The following is a 24063-nucleotide window of genomic DNA, read 5'->3' as shown; positions in this document are numbered from 1 at the left end:
AACGCGATTGTAAAGAAGAAAAAAAAGCAAATCAGACGAATGATCATAAAAATTTTGTTTCGCTTTATTATTTTTAAATTGTAAGCCTGACTTTTTAAGGAGTTTTATTTCTATAAAAGGATTTTTATATGCATATACAATATAATATGCAGAATAATTTATGGTCATATAAAAAAACATACTTTTAACTTTTGTAAATTCGGTGACTTATCCGCACTTTATCCATTGAATATAACATTTAACTGGTCAAATGATATATCACAAATTCCTAAATTAAATTAAATTAAATTATATTTAGATTGTAATATACAATATGAAGATGACTGATAATTACTATATAATATACTGTATATAAAATTCAGTAACTATAATAAATTTGAATTTATCTTTTATTGATTTTATTATTTATTGATATTTGATATAATGATAATTTTATAATTTAACAAAATTTTAATTTTTTTTATTTTTTTTAATGATTTATATAATGAACAAAATTTTAATTTAAAATTTAAAATATATAATATTGAAATATATATGAACAATATATATAATAATTGATTTCTTTCAATACTTAATAAGTATTTAAAGTTAGAACCAGTGTGGCCAGAATTAAGATTAAGTTATAAAGGATAATTATTAAAGTTAAAACCAGTATAGCCAGAATTAAGATTAAGTTATAAAGAATAATTATTAGTTAAAACCAGTATGCCCAAAATTAAGATTAAGTTATAAAGAATAATTATTAAAGTTAAAACCAGTATGGCCAGAATTAAGATTAAGGTATAAAGAATAATTACTATACATATTACTAAAATTTACAATAATTTATTAAATAATTTGAAATTAAAAAATGTAATTAAAATTAATAAAAAATATACTAACTAAAATTTTTATTAATATATATTAATATTTTATACTTTCTTACTTCTTTAAAAATCCTTGAAACTTACAGAATAACTTCAATTAAATGTTATAATGAACTTTTTAAAGGATATAATCAGGAAAAAAGTTATATATTTATGTTTAAACCAAATTTTCTAATTAAAGTTGATTTGATTTTGACAGATATAAGCTAAAAAAGAAACCTAGCTTTTTTTTTTCTCACAACTATTATTTATTATATTTAGTATAATTTCATTACACAACCTATTATCAATCATAAAAAGTATAATTCCGTTACACAATTATGTAAAGTAATACAAATTTAATTGTTTTTAATCATATGAGTTTGAATCAGAGGAAATAACGATATAATAACGTTATTTTGTGTCGATCTTCACTAGTAAAAGGTTAAAGCCTTATTAACCTTTATTGTATTAATGAGTAATACAACAACATAAATAGTATTCTAAATTTAACAATATTAAATTAGGGATATGATAAATTATGCAGTAATATGCTTTTAAAAAAATAGGGTCTTCAAAAACTAGTTCACACTTTAATTTGTTCTAATTTAGAAGTCGGATGATTTCCGCAAATTTCCAAAAATAAAAAAATATATAAATAGCTTACGTTAGGATCATATTTCAACTCTTCCTTTTTTTTCTTTCTAAAAAAAAAAATGTCTAAAGAAAAAACGAGAGGACTTAATTCTTTTCCCGTAGAAATTATACATAATATCTTTCATTATCTTGAAAAAGATATAAGTACATTATATTCATGTGTTCGAGTAAATCGAAATTTATGTAAACAAGTGATACCATATTTATGGAATAATCCTATGCCAAATACATATTCACCAGTTAATATTGAAATATTTATTAGATTTTTTGATGAAAAAGTTAAGAATTTATTAAAAAATCAATATGAACTTGATATTGAAGATTCTTATCAGCCACTATTTAATTATACATGTTATATAAAAATTCTTGATCCAAGAGGAGTTCGACGTGCGGCATTTTATTGGTTGAAAAATTATTATGTTGAAAAATTTCCTTATTCTGATATTTATATTGATTTTAAAAATAATCAAATCATTGATATTATTGAAAAATCTTTATTAAGATTGATATTAAAAAATTCTTTAAAGATTGAAAATTTATTATTGGATTTAGCAGAAAAATATCAGGATATACCTAATTGTAATATTTTCCTTCTTAAAGAATTACAAGAAAGAGAAGAAGGAGAAGAAGGAGGGGAAGGAAACCAATCAAATCACTCAAATCACTCAAATCATTCAAATAATTCAAATCATTCAAATCATTTAGATCAATCCTATCAATCATATCAATCAAATTATCCAAGTCATGGTATAAGAGAAATAACAAAATTATCAATCATGAATTCTTCAGTAAAACAATTTGATAATATTCAAGAATTTCTCGACCTTTTACCTACAGTCTGCAAAAATATAAAAAAGGTCAGGTTTTATGATCTATTTTTTATCGATCCAACTATGGAATTAAAATTATGTAATGTGATTAAGAGTCAAAAGAATTTAACATCAATTAATTTAACTTATAATTTCGTTAATATATTAAGATTAATTTCTGTTATAAAACATCAAGCAAATTCCCTCAAAAAATTAGTATTAAGATACATTCATCATAATGATATGTTTTTACTTAACACATTTGATCAATTAATTAATTTAGAATATCTTGAAATTAATGAATGTTATCCTATTAATATAATATTAGAACCTTTGATTAGAGCAAATCTTAAATTAGTAACTTTGAAGATTAATGATATTGAGATTAGATATGATTTAGTAGAATCAATTATCAAATCATCCGGTTCAACTCTAAAACATTTAGAGTTAAATATTTATATTGATATAATTGAAAATAGTTTACCTTTATCAAAATTATGTCCAAATTTATCTCATTTGGATTTAAAAGTTAGTATTAGAATGATTAATGATGATGATGATGAATATGTTGATGATTTAAGAAGAAAAAAACCCACCTTTTTTAATTATATCAATCATTTAAAACATTTAAAATATTTTTCTGCCGATTTTACATATTATGTGATGAGTTATATTGAGGATTTTGATCGATATATTAATTTCATTAATTTCCCTTCTTTACGTTTCATTTCTTTAAAAGATCAATATTATTCTTCTTCTAATTCTTTTAAGAGACGTTTTGATCATTTTTCTACAATGTTTAATGAGATCACTTTTTATATTGATAGTGAATCAGATGAATATTATTTGGATCCTTTGGAAGATTTTGTTCGAGAAAAGAAAGATAGTGGTCTTAGTTTAAATTATACGTTTGATGGTTATTATAATTTTGTAGCAACTGATAGAATTTTGTATTAAATTTTTTGTAAATTTTTTTAATTTTGTAATTTATTTTTTTTTTGAAAAAAAAAATAAATAAAAAAAGAATGAATTTCCTTAAGTCCTTATGTGTTTCTATTTCCTAGTGTTTCTATCAATTAAATGCTATATGTACAATGGTAAGTATAATCATACAATCAACAATGAACACCAATCATAAGATTTACGCTATGAATTACTTACTGTAATTTATGATCGCAAATTATTATTCATTATTATAATAAATCGTCAATCTTGACTTATTTCATGGAATTTTTTTAGGACTAAGAAAGCATTCGGATTACATTTTAAGAAATTTAATGAATTGAGGTGGTCACTGGTCAATGACATGGTTCGCGTTTTCCACTTTTCCGTATTGTTTATTGTATATGACATTAAAATAATATATTCGTCGATATAATAATATATTCGCTGAAGAAATATTTACATAACAGATAAAAAGAAAATGAAATAAAAGAAATTTTTAATAGATTTTATGGCTTGTTTACAATTTAAAGATATTTATCCGTGAAAATTAGATTAAATTATGTGTAAATATGGTGTAAGTTAAGTTTAAAAAGAGATTGGATTATGCTTTATATAAACGTATGACTGATAATACGAGTTATTTTATTCTATTACAATGACGGAAATAAAAGAACAAATTTCCAAGGACGAAAATATAATAATTGTTGAAGAATCGATTCAAAATTCGAAAGAAGAAAAAGTAAATAATTTAAATTTAAATCCATTAAATTGGAGTAAAAATAAGAAATTATTTACGCTAAGCTTGGTGGGATTTGTGACAATGACATCACCCATAGCCAATTCGATCCTATACCCTTCAATTATAGATATCACCGAAAGTCTTCATACCACTAAATTCCTTTCTAATGCATTGATATCCATTAGCACATTTTTTAATGGAATAGCTCCACTTGGATGGGCATCATATTCAGAAGTATATGAAACAAGAAAGAAAGCGTATGTAATATCATTGTTATTATTCATGATTACGAGTATTACATGCGCGGTAGCCACAAATATTTGGTTATTACTAATAATGCGTGGATTACAAGCATCAGGAGTATCAGCAGCTTTATGTATAGGAGCTGGTACTATTTCAGATATTTACATTCCGACAGAGAGAGGAACAGCTTATGGTTATTTTAGTTTAGTTATAGTAATAGGACCAATAATTGGTCCAATTGTTGGTGGTTATATTACTGATTATCTTGGATGGAGATGGATTTTTTGGTTTCTCTCAATTTTTGGATCATTAACTTTAATTTCTTTATTCTTTATTTCTGAAACATACAATTCAAAAATAACTTTTACTATCAAACATGATGATATGATGAAGAAAAAAAAGTTCAATCCATTCTTACCTTTATACATGTTTAAATATCCGAATGTAATCTTAATAAATATTTACACGAGCATTCTATTTGGAATTATTAATATTAAAACATCTTCGATACCAAGAAGTTTTATGGATTAAGCCCATCCAAAGCTGGATTAGTATTTATTAGTTTAGGTTTGGGTCAAATCTTAGGTAACGTAATAGGTGGTAAATGGTCTGATATTGTATTAATTAAATTTAAGAATAAGAATAATGGTAAACTTATACCTGAACAAAGAATTAATAGTATATGGTTAGGTTCTATAATTATACCATTAATTTTTATCGCGTATGGATGGTTAATTGAACGAAAAGTTCATATTTCATTACCAATTATATTAATATTCTTAAGTAAGTATTTAATTAAGTATTGAAATGAAGAAATTTTTTGTTTTTTAGTCCGGAGCGTAACAAGGGATTATATAATTTGTCCGGAAGACATTATAATATTTATTTATTTATTTTTAGGTGGATTCAGTGTAATGACTGTATATACTTCAACATCAGCATATTTAATAGATTCGTATCCTGATCAAAGTGCTTCGGCAATATCAACTCATGTATTTTTAAGAAGTGTATTAACAGGAATATTTTCATTATTTACTATTCTATTACAAGATTCAATCGGATTAGGTTGGATGTTTACTTTATTAGGAGCTGCTAGTTTATTGAGTGTATCAGCATTAATCATCGTATATTTTAAAGGTGCTAAATGGAGAGAACAACAAATTATAACTATCGATAAATAAATAAATAAATAATTAGATATTTAAAACAAATTATTATAATAATAATGCAATTATTCATAATTTGTAATACGCTTTATACGCGTTTCATTTTATTAATTTTTATTCTTAATAACCGAGAATAATAAAGGGTAAGCCACATTTGATATACAAAATAGTAACCACGTGTAAAATAAGCCACATTCTAATAATAAAAAATAACAAAGAACTTTAATGAACTTCCTTTCACTTTTCTCTTATGATAATTTAAAGAAAGTTCATGAAAATTCATAATGCTGAATTTGTTAAAGTTTTTTTTTACAGTAAAAATATAATTTTATCAGATGTGTACACATTATATTCACATTTATATACTGTATTTCGTTAGAAGGAAAAAAACGCCACACACATTTACTTTTTATAACGAGTTCGTGTAACTTAAAATTCTTAATATATCAGACATTTTAATATACTTAATTACTGTAAAAAATAAGGAAATTATAATAGAAAAAATAATTTATGCGATATGTAAACATTTATGCAAACCAATAGTAATAACTATGATATATTTGTATAATGCATATATATTAAGTTCAAAAACCAAAAATTTTCTCATCAATCACAAGTTCACAACTAAAAAAAAAAAAAAATCATTTTATTTAAAAGCTTTTTTTCTCTTTCTCACTATTTCTTCTCTTTTTTAAATATCCTTCTATTCCTTTTTCTTTCATAATTAAAAATGATATTACCAGAATTACCAAGTAAATGTATAGAATGTATTATAAATCAAATTGAAGAAAATGATATCAAAACTTTACATTCCGCCACTTTAGTTAATCATGATTGGTGTAAATTTAGTATAGTACGATTATGGAGAGCTCCTTTATCATTTTCAAATTTAATCACAAATTCAAATCCAAATTTAAAAAATTCAAATTCAAATTCAACAAATTTAACAACAAAATATCCTTTTAATAAATTTTATAAAATAATACCAATATTATTATCATTTCTTGATTTAAATTCTAAAAAAGATTTAAATAATTTATCAAAACATTTTTATATACCAAAAGATACTTCAAATTTTTATCCAAGATTACATTATGATTTAAAAATTCCTATTCAAGATTTAAAAATTCCTACATCATCATCATCATTTGATTATCCCAAATATATTAAACTTGTTAGTTTTGTTGATTTGGTGGTATTGGTAAATAAATGGTTAAATAATTTATTAAGTGAAACATTATCAAATTCTTCAAGGTTTCTCAATTTTTATTTATATAAAAGTTTAAGTGGTTGGGAATATCTTCGTTATATGACAAATTCTATTAATTTTCATTGTCCTTTTATTAATTTTGATAAAAATCCACAAATTTTTTTTAATTTTATAATTGAATCTTTATTTAAAATATTATTTAATTATTCCATGATTGATTCCCTTTATATAATGGATGTTTCAATCATCACAAATCATCTTTGTAAACAATTAATTCAATTAGATCATAATAATAATGATCAATTTTTATCAAATTTATCTCATTTTGATTTTTGTCAAATGATTGATTCAAGAATATTAAAAAAGATTTCAAAATATAATATTATTTCAATATCCTTAAGTATCTCATCGGAAGATTCATTTGATGATGTGATCGATTTTATTAATTCTCTTCATTCTCTTCAATCCGTTTCTATAATTGGTAATAATGTAATTGTTACCCCAATAATTCAATCTTTACAAATTCATACTTCAACTTTAATTAAGCTTAAACTCAATTCATGCATAATTGATGATGACGCGATTAAAAGTTTATCAAAGTTTGATAATTTACAAGATTTAATCTTACATCAATTACATTTTACAATTGATAATGATGATGATGATGATGATGATGAAAATGATGATGATGATATTAATAATAATATTATTATTTCATTGAACTTTCCTAAATTAAAAAAATTAACATATTGGGAATATAGTTCAAAAAATTCTTTAATTACTTTTATTATAAAAAATAATGGACATAATTTAACTCATTTGGATATACATACAAGTATGGAACGTTGTATAAAATTATTTGATTTAATATCAAAAAATTGTTCTTCACTTATTTCATTAATCACTCCAATATCTGAAGAAAAAGATTTTATAGCTTTATTTTCTATACTTAAACATTGTAAATTTTTAAAAATTTTATATGTTTATGAATTTAATATTATTAAAATTAATGAAGATGTTATATTATCTTTTATTAATTTTATACCTGATTCTTTATTATATTTAAAAATTAATAAATTAGAATTTTCTCAATTTAAATTAGGTTATCAATTGAAAAATTGTAGTATTATTTCGGAAGTTTTATTTGGTAAAAATTCTTTGGCTGTAAAAGAATTTTTTTCATCCATAGGAAATCAAGAGATTAGGAGATTAAGAGATTAAGGAAATTAGAAGATTATTTAGGAGATTATTTAGGAGATTAAAGGGATTAGAAGATTAGGAGTTTTTTTTTTTAGGCGTTTTTTTTTTCTACGTTAAATAAAAAAAAACCATCAAAGATTCAACTAATTAAAATCAAGTTACGCAAAAAAAAATTCATTATAACATTTATTAATCATCACATACATCATGAAGGTTAATCAGGTTAATCAGGTTAAATCAGGTGGCAAGAAAGGTGGGATCCTTTTTTTTTCGGAATAGGTATATTATTTTTATTAAATTCCAATTTATCATAATTTAACAATTTAAAAAAAAAAGATCATTTACACTTTACCCTAAAATATTTTAATTCAATATATTTAAATTATACGACAGGAACGTATGTATTATAGAACTTATCTAATAATAAAATTTGCATCACCTCAATATACAATTTTAATGATGGTTTCTACATATCCCGTTAATCACCATTAAAAAATCCAAGGATATATTTTTTTCTTCGCGAATAAGACTTATATATTATATACTACTGTACACAAGAGGTTCCCTAATAATATTAAGCGAGAAATGAGGCAATGATATGTTGGAGTAAAGCGACACGACGTGCATCATCCCAATATGAAGACAATTATTCTTGTAATAAGTAAGGTTGTTTGGAGGAATAGAAAGAAAAAATTCAACAAGAAAACTATAACTATCTTAAAGTCCGACACGAAATTCCTAAAATGGTTACTGGCTGCTGCTGCTGACATTATATTTTCGAAGCTATTACAATAATTTTAAATTTTTGTGTTAATTAAATTATTAAATATATTTTATTCAAAATAATAAATTTTATTACCAATTAATCCAGATAAGGAAGATTTTGTTTTGAATATAACTGATGATACTTCTGGTCTATACGTAATAATTAATTTAATGTTATATGCAGAACACTGATTCCAAATGATCGTAGGTTAGAATCTTTATGTTATTTCTTTCGCCATTTCAACCATCATTACGCGTCGTTGACCATCGATTTCTATATTATTTAATAAAAGAAATTTAGTTAATCATTCCACATTCCTAAAATGTCAACACCTATCCTCACAAAAATATCATAACTATGAAATTTTTGCTGGGTTTTAGTAGTATATAAAATATACCAAAAAACAATGTTATTTATTATTGCTTTGTATAATCCACTTTTAGGAGTAACTTTAACTCAAAAAAGCTCTTGCCAAAGCACCGTAATATAAAATGTATGAATGAATATACTTACTACTAATAAATAAATCCTTGACAAATTATCCAAAAATCAAAGATCTAATAGCTCCAAGATATTTAGTTTGTGGCGATGGCTGTACGCAACTTCTGATGGTGCTCCAGCACAATACGTAAAACATTCACGTAAAAATTGGCAATATGCTAATTCATTTTTTTTAAAAATAAGTTGTAGATATTTCTGTTTTACTTAGATCAGAACACGAAAAAAGGAAAAAAAAAAATTAATAATTAGCTACTGTAATTGTAAATAAATTTTTAATAATTGTTGATCTCTGCCTTTGTCAATATTTCAAAACTATGAAACTTGAACATAAAAGAGATCTCATCTAAAACATAACAATTCTAAATGCTTGCAAACAAAGAGAAGTTTTTTTTAGATGTTTAAGTTTGTTCTATGTCCGGCCTTACTGCATAAAACTAACTATAAGTTAAATGCACAGGTTTCGAACAATTAAAATATTCTTATATATATAATAAACTAGAACCTTATTTTTTTTTAATTGTAAAAAATAGAATAATTACCTTCCATAAATTAAACTTTTTTTCTGTGAAAATAAGAATAAAGAAATCGTAAAAAAATTCGTTTTGATATTGTGCAACAGCCAACAGATATCGTACGTGTTGATCAACTTGATCAGCAGCAATTCTGATCCGTTCGTTTGAAATTGTGTGACCTGATCAACAACCTGAACTTTCCGAACAACAAAAAATGTGGTATCATTTTGATCACCTTTTTTTAACGTGTTTGGTGTCTAGTAAAGTTTTAATACGCGCCCTCAAAAAGTTTAATATACCTTTATGGTATTGCTTATTTACCATTTTTAAAATTTTAAAAAGAAAAATATTTTATATAAGGTGACCAAGGTTAACCGTTCAATAAGCTGATCAAAGTAACTCAATTTTGATTTTGTTCACATGATAGGATTGATTAATGGATTTTCGATCAAAAAACCAGAACGATCAGAATTGAACAAGCCTAGTAAATCGTCTGTATCACTATAGATGAAATACTAAATATTAGTCAAAGTTGTAAGGTAACAACAATAGTAATATGTATTAAACGGTAGATTTTTGATTGAAATTAAATATCTTGAATTATTCGCTCAATAACTTGCTGGCTGCTGCTATATAGATCTATATATTATAACACCGGTTTTTAGAAGTACATTAAATAAATTTACTGTTTCACTTCTAAACCTAACAGATGATGGGAGGTACAACTTCAAATAATCGATGGAATTTAAAGCGAAAATGCAACTACAAGCTACAAGGTGCAAAAGGTCACTCTTCTTGTATAAAGAGATGAGTATAAATTATGAAATAGAAGTTAACCAACGCATTTAGAGTGAAATGACAGCCAACGCAAGCTCTGCTGAATTGTTGAAGCAAGTAAAACAAATAACAAAAGAAATATTATCCGCCTATCAGAATATCATTCTCTTTTCACAGCCATTCAGTAATGGCAAATTATCCGATCTAAAAAAAAAAATAGTAAAACTTTATATAACCCTTATTTATTTATACGCGGAAAAGATGTTGATTAAACGTCTACATATTTTGATCGAACAAATTTGTCACAAAGAACCTTACTTTATTTATTATATACTTAATACATGCTACTAAACTAAGAGACTATTAAGATTAATACTAATTCGTGCTTAAATTGAGAAACCACATAACTAGACAATAAATCAGCAAGCGAGGTTTAATAAAATATTAGGCGACGCCGACTTATAATCGAAATGCGTTCAATTCCAAACTTTTCATGGTCAGACTTTTTAATTTTCTTCCACTATTTCTATTGCTACATTATTTTCCTTTATTTTATACGTAATCCTCCGACCCTTTTCTTCCTTCATCCACTTTTCCACCTTTTTTTTCCATTTCTTCATTTTTTAAAATTATTTTATACATATGCATAACCAAAGAACTAACAAATAAAGCACTAACGTTTAGAAATATCTTATTAAAAATATCTGGGGTTTGCAAAAGAAAATAATTAATTAAAGATGGGAAATAAACCACATTAGTGATTGTCATATCAATAACAATGGTGATATAAGCATGATATTTAGGAAATATTTTATAATAAACTTGATGATGATGAACAATATAATTATTGAATTTGCTCCCACGATTTGCGACGATTAATATTGTAGATTGAACAATAAATGTAAGAGAAAAAGAAATAGCTAAAGCTATGACGAAGTTACGCGTAATAATTTCTTTTAAATCATTAAGCAAAAAACCAAGTAAAATTATAAAAAGGATTAAAGATGTATAATCTATTAAGAATAATGTACGAATAAAAGTACTTTTGTTTCCCATAATCCAGTCAATGACTGAACTTGAAATTAAAATCTTAGGTTCTGGTTTTAACACATTTTCTTTTTCTTCAGGTTGCTCATATATTTCATCCATATACCTATCGGCTGAACTTGAAATTAAAATCTTAGGTTCTGGTTTTAACTCATTTTCTTTTTCTTCAGATTGCACATTGTTTTCAATAGTAGTTTTTGTATCCCTATCGGCTGAACTTGAAATTGAAATCTTAGTTTCTGATTTTTTTAATAAAGGTTCTACTTTTCGTTCATGGATACTAGAGCTTTTTTCATTATTTAATGGATTGCGGATAGAGCTTTTTTCTTTTGTAATGCTTAATGTAAATTCTCCAATAATTTCAATCAATAATAAAGCAACTAAAATATGTTGTAAAACTTTGATAAAGTTAGAAACTTTAACTGACGAAAATGTAAAAGCTAATTCTTGTTGCATGCCGACGAGAAGAAAATATATGAGCGACCTAACTAATTGAGCGACTGTTTTTGAACCTTCTTTATCATAATCGAAATCTACCATTACGAAAATGACGAAAGGAACCATAAAATTAATTAAAACATCAAAATAACCTGAGAATGCTTCTTGAGAATAATCATTTTCAGGTAATTGTGCTGACACAAGAAAGTGATAAAGATGGTAAAGAAAAAGGACATTATCTATTATTGTGAAAAGATTGCCGTGATGATGGCGAAAAAAAAGGGAAATTTTCATGTTTTATATTTAAATTAAAGGAAGAGGAAAACAAAATAACTCACCCAATCGATTGCTATATTTGATCAATTCAATAAAAATTTTGATAATTTCATTTTCATATATTAACTATATATGTGTATCGACTTGATCAAAAACGGTAAGAATGATTTAAAGTTTTTTATTTATTCTTTAATTATTGGCGATAGTGATAAATTTAGAAATTTTTAATGATTTTCGCATTTTTTTTTCAATTTAGTGAACAATATTTTTGGCCGATATTCTATTATTTTATTTAATACGACGAGCAATTTAATGAACAAATAAATACTTGATATGTAAATACTGTTTTTTAAGCATACTGACTCTAAGAGAGTTTACCTGTACACAACAAGACAACAAGTGCAATATTATTCGTGATTATTTTAATATTAAAATACTCACGAGATAATCTATTTAAATAGTTTTATATAAGCCCTTAATATTAAAATTTGGCTTTAAATAACCTACACGTTGGCATCCAGAAAAGTCTAGGCGAATACAGAACTTTTCACGGGATTGTGTATTTTAATTATAGATTGACGATCAAAAACGGTAAGGATGATTTTCTTTTATTCTTTAAATGTATTGATAGGTAATTTTTAATAAATCGCAATTTTGCTTTGGGACAAATAGGAACAATATCTTTGACTGACATTATTAATATTTTGGGAATTTTTTTTTTTTAACAAATAAAATTTATTCACGTGACTTTTCAGGTTGGAAACCGACCCTAGTTGTGATGGATATCAGATTAACATAAAATAGTCCGACAAAAATTGTGCGGTCACGCGATTAGAAATTCTTACAGTAAATTAAAATATAGCGAAATTTTTAAATATTTTATTATACTAAAAAATGGGAAAGAACAAAAATACAAATAAATAAAAAGTCATAACAAAAACTTCTAATTATATTTAATTCTAAACATTTTCATGATCAGACTCTTTTTTTCCTTCCTCCATTTCCTCATTCAATTCATCCATAGTTTCAGGCTCTTTTCCTCCTTCCTCCTTCATTCCTTCATTGTTTAAAACTGTTTTATACGTAAGTACAATCCAAGAACTAACAAACAAAGCAGTTAAATTTAGAAATATCTTATTGAAAATACCGGGAGTTTGCAAAAGGAAATAATTGATTAAAGAAGGCAAATAAAGTACATTAGTGGTTATAAGATCATTTGCAATAGTAATATGAGCATGATATTTAGGAAAAATATTACTATAAGATTGTTGATGCTCTTTAATATATCTTTTTAAATTTTTTCTACTATATGCAATAATTAATATCATAAATTGAAAGAAAAATGTGATAGAAACAGTAATAATTATAGTTAAGATAAAACTTCGTGTAATACTTCCTTTCAAATCATTAAGTAAAAAGCCAATTGAAATTATAAAAAGGATTAAACCTAAATAATCTAGTAAGAAACCTAAACGAATAAAGTTAGTAAAATCAAGAAATTCATTAATTTTGTTAACCATTTTTTGAGTTTTACTTTTTGAATTAGTTGATGTATTTCCAACATGAATACTACGTTCACCATAAATTAGATTTTCTTTTTCTTCAAGGTCTGCTGTCATCTTTTGCATTTTTAGTGATTCACCCTTTTCAATAATATGTTTCATAGATCTAATAGCGTTTGTTGAACTTATATATTGCATAGGCATCAGAGCATTCCTACTTTCTATCTTATTAATCGATTGACATATGATACGTTGTTGGGATTGGTCTTCTTTTCCTTCAAGGTTTTTAACTCTTTCTTCAAGGGTTTTAACTTTCTGTTCATATTCATTCCTAAGTTTTTCAAGAGATTGAGTTTGTTCTTTAAATTGTTTTTCAAATTTCTCTTTAAGAGCTTCAATTTGTTTATCAATGCTTTTCTTAAGAGTTTCAATTTGTTTTTCAAGGTCTTCTTTAAGATTTTCAAGTTGTTTATTAATACTTTCTACTAGAGTTTGAAATCGATTTTCAATATTTTCTACTAGAATTTGAAAATGTTTATTAATGCTTTTTACAAGAATTTCATATTTATTATTGAATTTCTCTTCAAGGGTTTGAATTTTTATATTAAAGTTTTCTTCAAGGGTTTGTTTAAGATTTTGAATTTGTGTTTTAATGCTTTGTTCAAGGGTTCGTTTAAAACCTTGCAATAGTTTTCGTATATGTCTTTTTAGGGATTCAATGCGTTCTTCTTCTTCTTCATTATCTGATGAAGATTCGGTTTTTGCTCCTCTTGATTTAATAAGTAAGATAAATTCCCCAATAATTCCAATTAACAATAAACTAATCACGATATGTTGTAAAATTTTAACATGGCTAGAAACATTATCTGGAGAAAATGCGTAAGCTATTTCTTGTTGTAAGCCAATAATTAAAAAATATATGAGTGACCTAGCTAATTGTGCGATTGGTTTTGAACCTTCATCATCATAATCGTAATCTACAATTATAAAAACGAGGAATGGAACCAAAAAACCAATTAAAATATCGAAATAACCTGAAAATGCATCTAAAGAATAATCATCATCAGGTAATTGTGCTGAAACAAAAGGAAACAAGAAAGTAATAAAAATAATAAAGCAAAAGGTCATTATTTATTATTGTAAAATTTGTTAATTTATCATGAATGATTATGAAAAAAAAAAAAATTTTTTTTTGATTAGTTTTATAAATAAAATGGAAGTGAATAAAATGATTTCTCCAAATTTGGCTCGTTCAATGCAATTTTTTCATATTTGATCAATTTCAATATAGTGAGAAAGGCTTTGATAAGAATATGTTGTGCGCTTAGTTCACAACATTCACATAGACGCCTTCGAAAGAGATTATATAAGAATTATCGAATTTTATCCAACAAAGATCGTAATACAAATAATATGTACTACAGAGTTGTGTTTGTTGTATGACTGTAAAGATCGCTCGATATAACTTTAAAAGGTCAATTCATATATTCGTATGTGCCTAAATATGAAAATATGGAGAAATTTTTGAGAAACGTGAAATGTATACACAAAAAATTAGGCTCAAATGTACGACAAATATTTTATTTCTCAGTATTGCGCGATCAAAAACTTCTGATAACCTACTGATTCTATAAAGTAAAACTTACGCATATTGTTCAATTTTTAATTAATGCACAATTGCATTAATATATATAACTGTCATACTTTAATAGTTAGCCAAACTTAAAAACTTTGTGATACTCTCCTAAAAAAATTTTTTTTTTTAGAAAATTTTCGGAAACATACAAAAAAGTACATGTTTCTAAAAATATTCATGAGAGTACGTGAAAATTTCGCGCTGATTTTCTCTTTCCAATCTATATAATTAAAAAAAAAATTGTTTGTCTATATAATCTATTTAATTATCTAAAAAAATTGTGTTTGTGTGACTAACGTTTAGATTAGCCTGTAGAAATAATCTTTGAATTGTGCAATGCGTTATTCATCTGCGCCTTTACACCTGATCTATTACGTTATACAAATCATACAATGTTAATTACTAATGGCGTTGCGCCTGATCTATTCTTAATAGTTAAGACCACTTGATCGGCAAATTCATTCTAATGCAGGAAAAGGAAATTTGTATAATTCTGGCCGGAATTATACCTTCGCAATAATTAAAAAAGACCATCCACATTATAAATTAAAAATTTTAATTGTGTCAAATTATATATTATTTGCCAAGACTTCCAGAAATTATTTAAATTTTAAATATACATTCTACACTTAAAGTTATAACTGATATATATCACATACTGTAACCTTTTTTTCCATCAAAATTAATTTAAATTTGATAAACGTGTGATCAAAAATGACGATCAAATATAATTACAATACATACCTGTATACCCGATGCGAAGCAACGGGCTACTGCTAGTTATTATAATTTAAAAAAAAATAGTAAATTGGATCATCGTGTGTAACATTTGACCTAATTTTCAGTATATTTAACAATTAAGTATAAAATTTAAATATATTTTAAATATAAAACTTAAAAAATATTTTAAAATTTATACGCAGGTGCATAGCAACGTGCCCCGGTCTAGCTCTGGAATTTCTTCATCCCCTACGATATCATCATGATTTTTCAAGATAGCTTCATATGATATTGTCTAGAGATGGTTGACAGATTTTGGAGTTTTGCCTTTTTTTCTTGATGTCTTGGTTTGTTTTGAATCTGACATATTGGGTATATTAATTACCCTGTAAAAAATCTGATCCGTGTTTTATCTTTCCATATTTTTTCCATGAATGTATCATTTTAATGGAATTTATAGCCTTAAATTATGGAAATTTTCATCTCGCTAACATGGATATCCATGATTCCGTGAATGTATCATTTTCACAGAATTTACAGAAGACACGGAGAAATAATGGAAATATTCAGATAAAAATTTTTTATAGGGTTAGCTTTGGTCAACACAATTCATCCAGTCTCTTTTTATAGCAAAATAAATTGTCATTGTGTTAATTCCCCTTGCAAATCTATAAAAATGACAAAAGATTAGCATACACATCCCCAGCATTACAGCGTATCCCATACACGTAAAAAAATATCCATATTTGATTGAATATTGTTTTATTGGTAGTATCATATCTTTTGGCATCCCTTCAACCGGATGACAGAATGTGAGACAAAAGGAAAAAAAATATTTGCTGACACTTGACATTTATGCGAAAATTTTTTCTGATATCCATACTGTGCATTTCAGGTAATCGAAACTTAAGTAAATCTTTGTCAATGCTTCTTTCAAACTGCAATAATTTAAAAATACTGATACATGTATTTTATTTTCCAATTCATATGCAAACACACCACAATGCATACACATCAGAAACAAACATTAAGCATTTTGGCCACTGCTAAAATATTGTATTTTAATACAAGATAAATTTTGATTCTGGGTTATAAAGAGGTCTATATATTTTTAGCTTCCTTTAACAACATAACAAAAAATTATTATTTCCATATAGAATCAATCAGAATGTTTAAAAAACACATCTTGCCATGGAGTACTCAAGATTGATAAACTTACTTTTCTATCCTTATATACCAACACTGCACATCCTTTACTTTTATTATAGACTATATGTACAGTAGTTACATTTTCATGATCTGGTCCAAAGTGATTAATAAACTTATTCTCAATACAAATGTTCACCATGAGCATGAAGCATTAATGAAGTTAAGCATATTTTTTTGAAGTGCTCACAGTGTTCATTAAAAACCTTTAGACTTGCTCCAACAATGAGCTCAAAGCTAAAAACTTCCATCCATATACTAGGACCCCGAACAATATATATAAAGGTAGGTTTTGAGTTTGCTTAACCAACATATAAAAATTTTTCCTATGTGAGATTTATTATTGCTTATTTGATACCATAATTTTTAAATAGTCAGATATAATTATGCGTAGCAGAGTATTAAATTATTAATAGTCAGATATATATTTGCGTAGCAGGATAGATTTTTTTAATATATATATATAATATAATATATATTTACATTTTTCACATTAAAAAAATTTAATAAAATATGTAAACAAAGTTATAAACATGTTTGTGTAAAAACAATTTACTATTTTTAATACAAAGAATAAGTTAATTGTATACGTATTACAGGAATCATTTTTAGACGTGATTGTGTATCATGTTTTTGATAAAACAAATACGCGTCCGCGTAAATTATAAATCATATACGCGTCCGTGTAACAGTAAAAAAATATATATTAAAAATGAGAGCAAGAAAAATAAGTGTTTTTCTGTTTTTTTATAATTTTACACTATAATTTTTGTAATAATCAGTAAAAGTTATTTCATTTTTACTTAGAAAATTTTTTAAAAATATTTTTTTTGACAAATTTTACAGTAAATTTTAAAAATAAAAATTCCGCGTATTGGTGGCGTTACAAAAAACATGAATAAATCCATAAATATCTATTCAATCGTGATAAAAATTTATATGTAAGTAGATTCGAACCTGCTGAACAACTTTACTTAAGAAGGTTTTAGATGTTTCCTTTGACTAAAGTGCCTAAATTACGCTCTGAAGTCACAGAACAGATATACGAAATATTACAGTTCACGACATAAATATCCAGAATTTTATCACAATATGTAAAAACATAATAAATTTTATTTTTTTTATTTCAAATTTATACCATTAATAGCTTAAGATGTGCAGATAAACATACTTTAAAAGTTAGTAATTTATCGTATAACCATTATTTTCTATGACCATGTTAATCCGATCTGACATGCTATCTGCTAAACTAAAGAAGAGATTTTTATCAATATTATCCCATTCTTGCTGAATTATGCCTTGAAAATCATTAGCACCAAGTGATTTTTTTTTCATAACCCAATTATTAACCCTTCTTTCTACATTTCCTTTAAGAATCGCCCATAAATTTTCGATAGGGTTCAAGTCAGGTGAGTTTGCAGGCCAATCAATAACCGGAACATTATTAATCACAAAAAATTGATGAGTAAGCTTCGCGGTATGCATTGGCGCATTGTCCTGCTGAAAATTCCATCCATAACCAGCATGATAAGCATTAGGAAGTAGTTGAGATTGAAGGATTTCACAGTATTTAGCAGAATTCATGTTTTCTGTAAATAATGCAACTCCAATTGGCCCTTGGCGGCAAAATGCACCCCAAACATGAACCTTATATGGATGTTTTACCATAGGATGTACTGGATGTGGGTTTCCAGCCTTGTAACGTACAATTTGAGTATTACGAAACGTCTGAAATGTACTTTCATCCAAAAAAATTGTGTGAGTCCAGTCATCTTGGATGTGATTTAAGGCCCATTGAAGACGAGCTTCAACATGACTTTCTTTAAGAAGAGGAACAGACCATGGTCTACAAACAATATAATTAAGTTTATTTTTAAGAGTACATTGTACAGTTCGGGTTGATACATTAAGATTTGGATACAAATTATTCAGCTTTGTTGTCATTAAAGCTGAAGTTGTTGCATTATCATTTTTAAGAAGACGGCCAAGATATCAACGTTTTTTTGGTATCAGAACAAGAGGACGACCAGGAACGGGTAAGTGTTCAACACTTCCTGTTTTTTTTAGACGATTGATAATGTCATATACTGTAGACTTTGGAAAACCAGTCATTTTAATTATTTCAGAGGGTTTTCGTATATTATTATTCCATAGCTCCTTAACAGTCAACCTTTGCATTTCAAATACTGAAGTGGGTGCCATAATTTTATTTTGCTGCTGATAAACAATCAGGTGAGAATTTTTCACGCTATATTTATGTTTAAAAAGGGCTGATCAACTTCCATTTTAATTATTATTTTGGTTGCACAAGACTTGGTGTGACAGCACTCCTTTATGCATAAAAATAAAAATTCTGAATATTTATGTCGTAAACTGTAATAAGAAACATTTATAAGTTGTAATATTACAAAAAAATAATAATAACTTTATCCATACTTTATTTCAAAAATTTTTGTTTTTTTAGTTTTTTTTATATACATATTTTATAAAAAAAATTATATATAAATATATATATGTCATAAAATAAATTGCTTAGCAGTGTAAAAAATTTATGGGTTAGATAAAAGTTTGCTTAGCAGACATGAAAAATATTTGCTTATTGACCTTAGTAAATTTTGAATTTTTTATCTGACCTATATATATATTGTTCGGGGTCCTCATATACTATCCTTAATGAGAATGTCTAACAGTTATCATATTCATCATTATACGCCTTCATCAGGAAATTATATAGTGTGAAAAGTTGCACAAGTTTACACAACATAATATTTCATAAGCTTCCAGACCCGCCACAGGTGCAAATATTATCTTCTTCTACCATATGCATGTTGATCTTCACCGCATAATATATTTTTACAGTAAGGTGGTAGAAGAAAATAGCACCTGATGGTACAAGAATAATACATTTGCGTCACAGGTTTGCATAAGCGTAATATTTTGTAACTTTTTAAAATATTTCAAAATATTACGATAGGTAAAGCTTCGTAATTTTACGATTTGTAATATTCCATAATTTTGCGATTTGCAATATTTCGTAATTTTACATAATATTTTGTAAGTTTTCAGACCTACCACAAGTTTGCGTAAGCATAATTAAGGTTGCTTGTCTAAACCTCTTCAAAATCCTATGATTAGTTTCATCAAAATTTTACTATAGATTTATTATAGTTTCAGCAGAGTTTTGGCAGTTTCAGCATTTATAATAAGTTTCAGCAGTTTCGCCTTTCTCCAAAGTTTTGCCAGTTTTTTAATATAACTTTAATATAGTTTCAGCAAAATTTCACTTTTGGCGAAATGCCATCTTGCCTAAACCTTTAGGTTTTGGCAAGCAACTTTAAGTGTAATATTTTGTAACTTTTTAAAATATTTTAAAATATTACTATATCACTAGTCGAAATAAGGCAAATCGGAAATAAGGCAAATCATCCTTATTTCAGCTAAATTTTGGCTAATAATTGATGATCGTCTGTATATCAGATGACATTCGGCATAGCTGATTTCCAATTTCACTAGTCAAAAAAGGCCGGCCTATATTCAATTAAAAATTCAACCATGATCTACGATTAGACATTGGTCGAATAGTCTAATTAAACATCATGTGTTACGTGTATCAAAGTTTAAAAAAGGATCTTTTTTAAACTTTCCCCTTTCATCCCTTCCTTTCACTTCACTTCGTCCCTACTTTTCCTGTCCTTTTGTCCTTCACCTTCCTTCCCCTATTGTCCTTTCCTTTCTCTTTCATCCTTCCCTTGCTTCCCCTTTCGCTCTCCTCCTTTTCTCACACCTTTCTTCTGCCTCTTTTTTTTGGAAGTAATATAAGTTTCGTTTCGAAACTTACATATTTTTTTTAATTTTTTTTTTAATTTAAGAAACAAATTTCTTTTCATTGTTTTTTTTTGTAGGACACCAGCTTTAACAAGAAACTGGACTTTAAGGTAAAAAACGGGAAAGTGAAGTTTTGTTAATTTAAGAAACAAACTAACGTTTCTTTTCATTATTTTTTTTTGTAGGACGTATAAGAGGACGCCGGCCTTAATACAAAACCGGACTTTAAGGTAAAAAATAGGGAAAGGGGGAAGGGGAAGGGGATTTAGAACCAAAATTCTTAAGAATCTTGGTTTTTATTTTTTTTAATATTTCAGAACGGTTACTAACTGTTCCTTTCTTTTTTATAGGTTTCGGGTGGGCTTTCTAGTTCTAAAGAATGGAAAAGAACTAAGATTCATAAGTAAACGAATCTTAGTTTAATTTTTTTTGTTTTTTTTTGTAATATTAACGAATAGTTACTAATAACCGTTTTTTCTTTATTATTTTAGGATCGGGTTGGCTTCCGAGTTCTGAAGAATGGAAAAGAACTAAGATTCGTAAATAAATGAATCTTGGTTTAATTTTTTTTGTTTTTTTTTTGTAATATTAACAAACGGTTATTAATAACCTTTTTTTCTTTATTATTTTAGGATCGGGTTGGCTTCCGAGTTCCGAAGAATGGAAAGAACCAAGTTTCGTAAGTACAAGTATGAAACTTGGTTTATTTTTTATTTTATTTTTTTTCCTATTATATGAACGGTTACTAACCGTTCCTTTCTTTTTCTTATAGGTTCGGCCGTTTGGGTTAGTTTCCAAAGAACGGAAAAAAACTAAGATTCCGTATTACAAATCTTAGTTTTTTTTTCTTTTTTTAATATTTGGAATGGTTATTACTAACCGTTCTTTTTCTTTTATTTTTATAGGTTCGGTGTCTCAGGAGGGGCTTCTGAGTTCTGAAAAATGAAAAAAATCAAGATTCGTAAGTATATACGAATCATGGTTTTAATTTTGTTTTTTTTTAATTTTATTAATGAATGGTTACTAATAACCATTCTTTCTTTTTTAGGTTTGCGAGTTCCGAAGAACGGAAAAAAACTAAGATTCGTAAGTATATACGAATCTTGGTTTTAATTTTTTGTTTTGTTTAATTTTATTAATGAATGGTTACTAATAACCATTCTTTTCTTTTTTTAGGTTTGGGTGGGCTTCCGATCTTTGGAAAAAGTGGAACCAAGATTCGTAAGTAAGTATGAATCTTGGTTTAATTTTTTTTTATTATTATTATTACGAACGGTTACTAATAACCGTTTTTTCTTTTTTTAGGATCGGGTGGATTTCTGAATTCTGAAGAATGGAAAATCAAGATTCGTAAGTAACTACTAATTACGAATCTTGATTTTTTTTTCTTTTTTATTTTAATATTATTAATGAACGGTTACTAATAACCGTTCTTTTCTTTTTTTTAGGATCGGGTGGATTTTCGAATTCTGAAGTACAGAAAAGAACCAAGATTCGTAAGTATATACGAATCTTGGTTTTGTTTTTGTTTTTTTTTATTATTTGGAACGGTTTACTAACCGTTCCTTTCTTTTATTTTTTAGGTTTCAGGTTGACTTCCGAAGATCGGAAAAAAAGGAACCAAGATTCGTAAGTAAGTATGAATCTTGGTTTATTTTTTATTTTTATTTTTTATTATTTTGGAACGGGTACTAACCGTTCCTTTCTTTTATTTTATAGGTTCGGGTGGGCTTCCAAGTTATGGAGAACGGAAAAAGATCAAGATTCGTAGGTATATACGAATCTTAGTTAAATTTTTTTTATTAATATTAATGAACGATTACTAATAACCGTTCTTTTCTTTTTTTATAGACTTGGGTGGATTTCCGATGAATGGATAAACCAAAACCAAGATTCGTAAGTACGAATCATGGTTTATTTTATTATTATTATTTTATTATAATTTTGAATTAGCAATATTTATTTGTAATTTAGATAGATGCTAATAATAATAATATAATTATAAAGTTTTTAAGCATTTAATTAATAAATACATTTAATAAATTTGATAATAAAAATTGAAATAAATTCAGAAAAAAATAGTCCGATTTTTGTCTGATTTAAGTTCTGAAGTACATCTGATTGACTGTCCGAATTTAGTATGATTTAGTTCTGATTTATATCCGATTTAAGTTCCGAAGTACATCTGATTGGCAGTCAATTAAATAACAATTAGAATATATTTTTTTGTAAAAATTGGACATATTTCAGCCATAATTCGACCTAAAATTGGATATCCAATTTTTAGCTGATTTGCCTTATTTCGACTAGTGTATGTAAGGTTTCGTAATTTTATGATTCGTAATATTCTGTAATTTTACTGTGTAATACTTCGCAACTTTTTAAAATATTTCAAAATTCTATGATGTGTAATGCTCTATAATTTAATAATTCGTAATATTCTGTGATTTTACACAACTTAATATTTCATAATGTTTCAAAATATTTTGATAAATAATACTTCATCATTTTCTGTTTATATAATGTATATTTTATTAGATATAATTTTATTAAACCATAAAAAATTACAAGTATTTATTAATATATACAGAATACATAAAAGTAAAAAAAAGAAAGAGTAAAGAGTAACAATATTATTAGATGTAAAAAGAAGAGAAACAGCTATAATAACATTAGTATTAAATATAAAGATAAAAGAAATATTGTTATTATTGTTAGTATTAAGGTAAAAAGAGTTAAAGAAACAGTAAAAGGAGTAAAAGAAATATGGATATTATCGTTAGTATTAAAGTACAAGTAAAAAGGAAGTAGGACAATCTTGGAGGTTCTGGGACAGCGGTTATCACATAGGTCTAACCATAATTTAGTGTACCCCCAGACCACCTAGCCTTGTTTTCTGATATGATAACACTATACCTGTTTTTCTATCCCCAGACCACCTAACCTTGATTCCTGATATGTTATTACTTGATAGCTAAAAAGAACCCCCCAAGCGTTGTAGATAAGATTAACATCATTTATTTCTAGGCATTATTACCACGCA

At 26.1% G+C, this 24063-nt stretch overlaps 8 protein-coding genes across 8 annotated transcripts; 4 read left to right on the top strand and 4 right to left on the bottom strand.

Annotated features, from left to right (window-relative positions):
- The first annotated feature begins 1539 nt into the window (after positions 1 to 1539).
- Positions 1540 to 3311, top strand: OCT59_020249 (uncharacterized protein). Its single transcript, XM_025313487.2, has one exon. It carries the CDS (start codon positions 1562 to 1564, stop codon positions 3266 to 3268), a length of 1707 nt encoding a protein of 568 aa, XP_025187017.2. The 5' UTR covers positions 1540 to 1561; the 3' UTR covers positions 3269 to 3311.
- Positions 3312 to 3911: 600 nt separating this feature from the next.
- Positions 3912 to 5419, top strand: OCT59_020248 (uncharacterized protein; the record flags this gene model as incomplete). The annotated part of the gene is made up of 3 exons (XM_025331476.2): positions 3912 to 4682; positions 4754 to 5021; positions 5139 to 5419. The coding sequence occupies 3 exons, from the start codon at positions 3912 to 3914 to the stop codon at positions 5417 to 5419; spliced, it is 1320 nt and encodes a 439-aa protein (XP_025187016.1).
- A 715-nt stretch (positions 5420 to 6134) lies between these two features.
- Positions 6135 to 7974, top strand: OCT59_020247 (uncharacterized protein; the record flags this gene model as incomplete). Its single annotated transcript, XM_025324256.2, has 1 exon — positions 6135 to 7974. The coding sequence occupies one exon, from the start codon at positions 6135 to 6137 to the stop codon at positions 7833 to 7835; it is 1701 nt and encodes a 566-aa protein (XP_025187015.1). The 3' UTR covers positions 7836 to 7974.
- A 203-nt stretch (positions 7975 to 8177) lies between these two features.
- On the bottom strand, positions 8178 to 9674 carry OCT59_020246 (uncharacterized protein). Its single transcript, XM_066149065.1, has 4 exons — positions 9621 to 9674; positions 9094 to 9284; positions 8674 to 8853; positions 8178 to 8597 (listed from the first exon to the last, which is right to left on the bottom strand). The coding sequence occupies exons 1-2, from the start codon at positions 9625 to 9627 to the stop codon at positions 9130 to 9132; spliced, it is 162 nt and encodes a 53-aa protein (XP_065990015.1). The 5' UTR covers positions 9628 to 9674; the 3' UTR covers positions 8178 to 8597; positions 8674 to 8853; positions 9094 to 9129.
- A 1248-nt stretch (positions 9675 to 10922) lies between these two features.
- Positions 10923 to 11957, bottom strand: OCT59_020245 (uncharacterized protein; the record flags this gene model as incomplete). Its single annotated transcript, XM_025329294.2, has 1 exon — positions 10923 to 11957. The coding sequence occupies one exon, from the start codon at positions 11955 to 11957 to the stop codon at positions 10923 to 10925; it is 1035 nt and encodes a 344-aa protein (XP_025187014.2).
- A 1133-nt stretch (positions 11958 to 13090) lies between these two features.
- On the bottom strand, positions 13091 to 14761 carry OCT59_020244 (uncharacterized protein; the record flags this gene model as incomplete). The annotated part of the gene is made up of 1 exon (XM_025310015.2): positions 13091 to 14761. One exon carries the CDS (start codon positions 14759 to 14761, stop codon positions 13091 to 13093), a length of 1671 nt encoding a protein of 556 aa, XP_025187013.2.
- Positions 14762 to 19187: 4426 nt separating this feature from the next.
- OCT59_020243 (uncharacterized protein) lies at positions 19188 to 19397 on the bottom strand (the record flags this gene model as incomplete). The annotated part of the gene is made up of 1 exon (XM_066149064.1): positions 19188 to 19397. One exon carries the CDS (start codon positions 19395 to 19397, stop codon positions 19188 to 19190), a length of 210 nt encoding a protein of 69 aa, XP_065990014.1.
- A 2565-nt stretch (positions 19398 to 21962) lies between these two features.
- On the top strand, positions 21963 to 22920 carry OCT59_020242 (uncharacterized protein; the record flags this gene model as incomplete). Its single annotated transcript, XM_066149063.1, has 8 exons — positions 21963 to 21981; positions 22069 to 22106; positions 22197 to 22245; positions 22326 to 22370; positions 22469 to 22520; positions 22604 to 22653; positions 22740 to 22791; positions 22872 to 22920. 8 exons carry the CDS (start codon positions 21963 to 21965, stop codon positions 22918 to 22920), a joined length of 354 nt encoding a protein of 117 aa, XP_065990013.1.
- Between the last annotated feature and the right edge of the window lie 1143 nt (positions 22921 to 24063).

Source organism: Rhizophagus irregularis, chromosome 3 (assembly GCF_026210795.1).
Source record: "Rhizophagus irregularis chromosome 3, complete sequence".
NCBI lineage: Eukaryota > Fungi > Glomeromycota > Glomeromycetes > Glomerales > Glomeraceae > Rhizophagus > Rhizophagus irregularis.
The sequence above is the reverse complement of the archived record's forward strand: the minus strand, read 5'-3'. Positions and strand labels throughout refer to the sequence as shown.